The 8,241-nt window shown below is 44.4% G+C and overlaps 1 protein-coding gene across 1 annotated transcript; it reads left to right on the top strand.

The window, feature by feature from the left end:
• Positions 1-695: 695 nt before the first annotated feature.
• RPS27L (ribosomal protein S27 like) lies at positions 696-8,050 on the top strand. Its single transcript, XM_066635426.1, has 4 exons — positions 696-833; positions 2,201-2,309; positions 5,096-5,206; positions 6,151-8,050. The coding sequence occupies exons 1-4, from the start codon at positions 828-830 to the stop codon at positions 6,177-6,179; spliced, it is 255 nt and encodes an 84-aa protein (XP_066491523.1). The 5' UTR covers positions 696-827; the 3' UTR covers positions 6,180-8,050.
• Positions 8,051-8,241: the final 191 nt, after the last annotated feature.

Below are 8,241 nucleotides of genomic sequence, written 5' to 3'. Positions count from 1 at the left end.
TGTGAGAGTATAAAGAGCATCTCCCTATCCACTCTGCCCATCCCCTGCTTAATTTTGTATGTCTCAATCATGTCCCCCCTCAGGCGTCTCTTTTCTAGGCTGAAGAGGCCCAAGCCGTAGCCTTTCCTCATAAGGAAGGTGCCCCAGCCCAGCAATCATTTTAGTTGCCCTCTTTTGCACCTTTTCCATTTCCACTATGTCCTTTTTGAGATGTGGTGACCAGAACTGGACACAATACTCCAGGTGTGGCCTTACCATCGATTTGTACAACGGCATTATAATACTAACTGTTTTGTTCTCAATACCTTTCTAATGATCCCAACCATAGAATTGGCCTGAATACATGGGTGTGTACATGTGCGTGTCTACTGTGTATCTAAAACAGAAGTACTTATGTGTGTATAGTGTACGTGTGTGTATACAAAGCAGAACTGTATGTGTGTATACGTGTGTGTGTGTATAAAGCAGAAGTACATGGGTGTATACATGTGCGTGTCTACTGTGTGTGAACATACAACTACTATACGTGTGTGTGTGTGTGTGTGTGAGGAAAGGCGGCCCAGCGGCGGTTCCTCCGCGGGCAGCGGGGCCCAGCGAACCCCCGGCGTCGGAGCGAGGCTGGGCAGAGGGCCCTGCCAGTCCTGGCGCTGCGGGCGGGCCGAGGCCGCTTCCCCTCGCGCCGATTGGCGGGAGGCAGCACCGAGCGCCGCCACACTGTGGGGCGGGGAGCGCAGAGCCACGTTCGGGGCCGCGCAGAGCGCCGCGTCCCTGCGAGACGGCCTGTGCCGAGAGCCTCGCGCTGTGCTGCAGGCGGGCGCGTCGTCATCATGCCTGTGAGTGGGGCCGCGGGCGGGCGCAGGGCCGCTGGGGCGCGTCCCGGCAGCCCCCAGGAGTGGCGGCGGGGGCTGGACCTTCTGCTGCGCGGCGAGCGCAGTGCAGGCCGTGGCTGGAGGTGTCCAGAACGCCCCCCAAAACCCCAGGCGACACTCGGGCCCCTGCCAGGCAGCGGGGGTGAGGCAGAAGAGCGGGCGATCGCAGCAGGCACAGTGTATATGTCACTTTACGTTGACATAAAATAGTAAAATATATATATTTAACCTGTTGTGATCCCTTGTTCTTATGTCTCACCACAGCTGTCTGATATAATCTTTTATATATAAATAAAAGTACAAGTGATCACAACAGGTGATCCCTTGTACTTATATATATATATATATATACACACACACACACACATACACATTTATTTTACTTTACAAGGGATCACAACATATATAAGTACAAGGGATCACAACAGGTGTGTGTGTGTATTCACACGCACACACCTGTTGTGATCCCTTGTACTTATACACACACATACACGCACGCACGCGCGCACACACACACACACACTTATTTTACTTGCTAAGCAGGCAGAGCTCCAGCATGCACTTTTCACATGCTCTAAAAAGTTCTCTGGGCCTCTTACTGGTGTTTATCATGTTGCATCTGGCCTCCCATTCTGGAAGTAACTGGTGATGACATCATGGTCAGTTACTTCAAGTGGTACTTCCAATAAGTGGACCATGTGAAATGGCCTGCTGGGGGACAAATGTTGAGGAATGCTGATTTAGACAGCTGGTGTTCTCCCTCTGTGGGTGCACTTGTCCCTTTCACCTGCAGCAGCAGGAGCCTGACTGCTGTGACAGTGGCTAATTTTAGATAAGAAGGCAGACTGCCCAAGGAACACTCTTCAGTTATTCAATATACTCTTTCCAGGATCTGCTGTTTACTACTCTTATTTGGCTTTGTGATGGAGTCAGCTCTGAGTAAATTCCGTTCAGCATGACTTTACCTGGCTGTCATAAGATAATCTTTTGCCATATGGTGACTGCTAATACATAATAGTACTGGTTGCCTGGTGGTAGTTCTTGTGTAAAGGGGAAGGGGGCAGAGGTAGCAAGCAGCTGCTTGAGGAGGTGGCTTTTGGGTGCTGTTAGGAAGTGGAAAGATAGAAAGTTTCGGGGGCGGGGGGTAGACACAAGTTCCAGTGAGTGTTCTGCCCAAACGCACTTGAAATGAATCTTTCTATCAAGCTCCTGCACAGGTACTGTCATTTCAGTTAATTGTAAAAATATAGCACTGAAATCTGGCCAGCTAAGCTAGCAAATCCAGCTTTGTTTTATTCTATGCAATAACTTGCCTTTGGTGTCTTGTACAGTTGGCTAGGGACTTAGTACACCCATCCTTAGAAGGAGAGAGGAGGAAGCACAAAAAAAAGCGTCTGGTGCAGAGTCCAAACTCTTACTTCATGGACGTCAAATGCCCAGGTAAGTATTATTAAAATATTCTCTTGTGTCACGTAGTGCAGAAAGTTCAACTTGTTTTCAGTCAGAGATAAGGAAAGGTGTGCCACACTTGCTTGCCTGTTCATTCCTTCTCTTGTGGAATGGAGCATTGCCAAGAGAGGATTAAATAGACTTGTATAATTCTCTTCACCATGTATAGTGTTTCTGTATCATTTTGACTGCAATCTTATACAGTTACCTGGGAGCAAAGGCTGCTGAACACAGTCGGACTTATTTCTGAATAAATGTGTATAGAATTGCTCTTGCTAATCTGGTTTCAATGGTATGGGACAGAACAGGCAATTTCCTGCAGAAAAAGAGAATAGATCCATTCTTAAGAACATAAGAAGAGCCCTGATGGATCAGGCCAAAGGCCCATCTAGTCCAGCTTCCTGTATCTCACAGTGGCCAACAGGGGGCACACAAGACAACAGACACAATCTGTGTCCTGGTGCCCTCCCCTGCATCTGGCAATCAGAGGCAGCCTGCCTCTAAAACCAAGAGCTTTTACATACCTACTATGACTTGTAACCTGTAATGAACTTTTCCTCCAGAAATTTGTCCAAATCCCCTATTAAAGGCATCCAGGCAAGATGCCATCACTACTTCCTGTGGCAAAGAGTTCCACAAACTAATCACACGTTGGGTAAAGAAATATTTTCTTCTGTCTGTCCTAACTCTCCCAACCCTCAGCTTTCGTGGATGTCCCCTGGTTCTGGTGTTATGTGAGAGGGAAAAGAGAGTCTCTCTATCTACTCTGTTCATCCCCAGCATGATTTTGTATGTCTCAATCATGTCCCCCCTCAGGCGCCTCTTTTCTAGACTGAAGAGACCCAAATGCTGTAGCCTTTCCTCATAGGGAAGGTGCCCTAGCCCAGTAATCATTTTGTTTGCTCTCTTTTGCACCTATTCCATCTCCACTATATCCTTTTTGAGATATGGCGACCAGAACTGGACACAATACTCAAACTGTCTACAAGGACCCCAAGATCTCTCTCCTAATCTGTCTCAGACAGCTCAGAACCCATTAGCCCAGTGGTTCTCATACATTTAGCACCGGGGCCCACTTTTAAGAATGAGAATCTGTCAGGACCCACCAGAAGTGCTGTCATGACCGGAAGTGACATCAAGCAGGAAAATTTTTAACAATCAGTGGCTGCCATCCTACTCACACTTACCCAGGAGAAAGTCCCATTTACTATCATTGTTAAAAGAGTATACACAGTAGCTTGTTAAAAGAACAGGTCTGTCACATTTCCCGAAATGCAGTCACATCCCATGGGGACATCAAGTCTAATATATTAAAATAAACTATTGAAATAAATGGGAACCCACCTAAAATTGGCTTGCGACCCACCAAGTGGGTCCTGACCCACAGTTTGAGAAACACTGCATTAACCTGTATGTAAAGTTTTGATTATTTGCCCCAATGTGCATGACTTCACACTTACTTACATTGAAACGTATCTGCCATTTTGCTGCCAAGTCTCCCAGTTTGGAGAGATCCTTCTGGAGCTCTTCACAGTCTCTTCTGGTCTTCACCACTCAGAAAAGTTTGGTGTCATCTGCAAACTTGGCCAACTCACTGCTTAGCCCTGCCTCCCGGTCATTTATGAACAAGTTGAAAAGCACTGGTCTCAGGACAGATCCTTGGGGCACGCCACTTTCCAGCTCTCTCCATTGTGAAAATTGCCCATTGACACTCACTCTCTGCTTCCTGGACCTCAACCAGTTTCTAATCCAGGAGAACCTGTCCTCTAATTCCCTGACTGTGGAGTTTTCTCAGCAGCCTTTGGTGAGGGACCATGTCAAAGGCCTTCTGAAAGTCCAGATATATCATGTCCACGGGTTCTCCTGCATCCACATGCCTGTTGACCTTTTCAAAGAATTCTAAAAAGTTCATGAAGCAAGACTTACCCTTACAGAAACCATGCTGATTCTCCCTCAGCAAGGCTTGTTTATATTTGTTTTAGCATTCCAATAATGGGCATTTATTGCTTGAAAAATTAACTTTATTAATAAAATGACTAACAAATCAAGAATTTTACCATTTTAAGTAGTTGTAAATTCCTTTTTAAAGGCTCTAGAAAAGCATTCACAGAAACTTTATGGGCATATGGATTTAATAAATCAATGAAGGCACCAGGATGCAGGTCTCTTGTTATCTGGTGTGCTCCCTGGGGCATTTGGTGGACTGCTGTGAGATATAGGAAGCTGGACAAGATGGGCCTATGGCCTGATCCAGTGGGGCTGTTCTTATGTTCTTAATGAAATGTATAGGGTCACTTTCTCTTTTTAAAACTGCTCCCTTGCTGAACAGAGACTAGTTTTTTGACCAGTGGTACAGCACAACTTTAGTACTATTCCCACTGAAATGAATCTATTCTAAACTGTACAAGAGCTGTGGTTGGGGAAGAGATCCAGGTTCAAGCCTCACTTAAGCACCCTTTAGAGATGTTACCTTTGTTATACAAACTCGTTTAAAAGGAAAGATACACTTTGTTTTGGAAAAAAAATGATCTTGTGAATCAAAGAAAGATAGTGTCTAATGCAGAATGTCAAACGCAAATGAGTGATCAAAGTCCCTACCCAACAGCTATCAAGGGAATAAACCATATTTTACTGACAGATGTCAGTTCTGCACAGTTGAGTGGTGTAGCAGAGATGGCACAAGCTGCACGAGGGATCCCTAAGAGGGTATTCATTTTGGAGAGACAAAAACTGAGTGTATCCATTTGAATGAGAAATGTCTGCTTTTGAAAATTCAGGATGCTACAAGATCACCACAGTGTTCAGCCATGCCCAGATGGTGGTGCCATGTGTTGGATGTGCGACTGTCTTGTGCCAGCCAACAGGAGGCAAAGCCAGGCTTACGGAAGGTAGGGGACATCATCTTGCCCCTTAAATCAAGCCACCTGTATGCAGATATATGTACTGGTTCTCGTTTATGCCACACCCATAGCGTTTAGTCCCACATTAATCAATTCAAGTGGCATCTACTGTATTTTAAAAACTAGGAGGGCTTTCCAACCCTCCAAAACAGTAAAAAAATCAATCAAAAATAAACCCCTCAAGTACACTGAAAAAAAACCCTCCTTCCAGCAGCACTGTGACCCTGGGGATTGCATTGCTGACATAGCCTCTCCCCTGCACACACTTATGGCACTCTTAACTCCCTTGTAGGAGTTTGGAAAGCACTGATCGAAACAAACTTACTAGGAAAAGTGGAGGCAGGGGGAGAATATGCAATTATTTGGCGTACACATAAGCTCAGTTACAGCATTAGTCTGGTCTTTGTCAGGCCCATGGAGGGGCTATATTATCTTGCTTATCCCTCTGGTACAGTGGCATCTGTTGCAGAACACAGAGATGGCAACAGAGCTGCTAAATAGCAGTAAGGCCTTGTCAGACCAATGAAGTAATGATACCATGCTTTTAATAGATAAAATATGCTACTGGTGAATTAACACCAAATAACCTTTTTGCAGAACATGTTGCTATGAAATTGGATGAGCAGGTGGAGTCCACTCCCAGTTGAAGTGTTCAAAAGGAGCTAAGAGTAAGGGATGAAAGGGTTGTTCATCATTGTTTCTACCTGTCTCTCCAGTAGCAATAGGTCTAACCTACAAAAGAGATAGAATAAAGCTAAATATTGGGGAAGGTGTACAAACAAGGAGAGCAGTTCAGAAAGTGAAACCTGCAAATAGGATTTCTCCTTTTCATAATTATGAGTTTTGCTCAAGGAACTGCAAGAATGTCAAGAAACCTTGACAGCTATAATATGGGGCTGTTGGGGGGATGTCATTTTATTCTCTCTTTCCAGGTTGCTCATTTAGAAGAAAGCAACACTGAATGGTTTCTCCGCCTGTTGTACATGCCACCGCTGGAAGCCTTATCTGCTAGACATCACTGCTTAATTTTAGCAAACTAATTATGTTTGGCTTTGCAAAAAATACCACCCAGGAAACAGCAAGGGGTGGACTTCTTGTCTTATGTGCAGATTTTTCCTGTAAATTCAGATGTAACTGAATGCTATTTTTATAGATTTCCTGATACCACAAATGTGGAATGGGTTGGACTCTTCCTTATAATCATTAGAATATACATACTGTATCTTTCTTTTCAGTGATGACTGACTGATTACTGTGGTGAAGAAATTTAAGTGATATGTCTTTCAAAACTTGTGTTAGAGACTTCCATAGGAAGGGGTACTTGTATTTCAACCCTGCTAGTTTTGCATATTTGTGGCTCAGTCACCTGGGAATGGCTATGTAAATCTACATAGTAAGAGACGGAAGCTATACAACAATATTATTGGGTTGTTGCACAGCTCCCATTTTGTTTCAGTAGGGCTTTGTCCAGAGGACAGCACATGCTGGTGTTCATTTCTGGCTGTTTAATCAATTGGACATAACTTCATAAACCTCTCTGGAGCCTGCATTGCACTTAAGTCACCGATAAATTATGCTAAAGTTGCAGTCTCCATTAAACTTTTCCAGTGTTTTAAACATTTAACTATTCAATCTTTGACAGGGTGGCTACTGCCCTTGCTTACCCTCTATCATCCTGAACTGCTATTAATCTGTACAGGGTAGACAGGAAAACTAGCATTTAAGCTTTCTGCCCCATACAGATAGCCATCTATCAGCTAAGGAGAGTAGTGAAAATAAAGCCCTGGAGCCAGAAAAAAAAAGGTTTTATAACCTTTGAGGTATGGCAGTCAGAGGCTGCAATCCTATACACTTGCCTGAGAGTAAGCTCCACTGAATACAGTGTGACTTATTTCTGAGTAGGCGTGCATAGGCTTGTCCTGCTAATTAAGTAGCAACTGCACTGTGAACTGCCTTGACTTAAGGTTTGTATTGCTGCAACCATAATTTCCACAACCTATATCTTCTTTTGTACTTGATTATGTACAAAAGAAAATTCAGCAGTTCAGGCTTGCAAATAATTGAAAAAATCCTTACTGTGAGAGCTGAGGTAGTGCAATGACAGGTAGCCCAATCCTGAGCTGCCCGGTTCCCAGGGCTGCCGCTGCATCGTGCACACTCAGCAGGCAGTGCCCAAGGCTCCTAAGGAGAAAGGGACTTTTGTCCCCTTCCCCTGTATAAGGCCAGTAGCCCCACAATGGGGCTACTTGATTCTACATCAACTCAAGGGTCGACAGAGAGGTTCAGGATCCGGTGGAGCAATGCCTCCTCCCCCCACGCCCCCACTTACCTCTCTGCTGCCCAGCAGTCCATGCGACTGCGAAGTGGCAGAGCACCAGTGCCCCACTGCCGCTAGCCCAGCACTGGCCAGTGCTGAAGACCACAAACATGCCTGATGGCATGTTTGCAACAGTGCACTGCATAGGATTGGGCCCACAGGCACTGAATTATGAATCAGGAAGTCCCTGCTTTGAATCTCACTTCTACCATAAATGTAAATAAGCTGCTCCTTTTTAGCCTCCCATATGCAATCTAGAGATAATACTACATCTTACAGGGTTGTATTTTGTTGTTGTAAGGTTTACAAAATAATGAATGTGAAACACTTTGAGCTCTCAAAAGTGTTATACAAATGTCAAGTATTACTAATGATAGGTAAACAAGACCTTTTTTGGAATTGGAAGTATCTCAGTTGAGGAAAGGGACACATCTACTACTGATCAACTGAATCTGCATTTTGAACTTTTAAACAATTTTGACTGTATCAGAACCAATAAAGTGCTTGATATGAGATCTGCAAGAGTTTGAGCTGTTTTTCTCCAGTTATAGAACAGTTTTAGATCAAGCAAAGGAGGTTATCATTTCTCTGTTTTACAACTGAGGTTCATGTTTGTAAGTTTAGCCACATTCAAAAGGGCCTTACTTTCCCCTCTTTCTACCGAGGTCATCAACCACACAGCCTTGATAAATATGGTTTTATGCAG

Source organism: Tiliqua scincoides, chromosome 8 (genome assembly GCF_035046505.1).
Source record: "Tiliqua scincoides isolate rTilSci1 chromosome 8, rTilSci1.hap2, whole genome shotgun sequence".
NCBI lineage: Eukaryota > Metazoa > Chordata > Lepidosauria > Squamata > Scincidae > Tiliqua > Tiliqua scincoides.
This window is presented reverse-complemented; position numbering and strand designations above follow the sequence as displayed.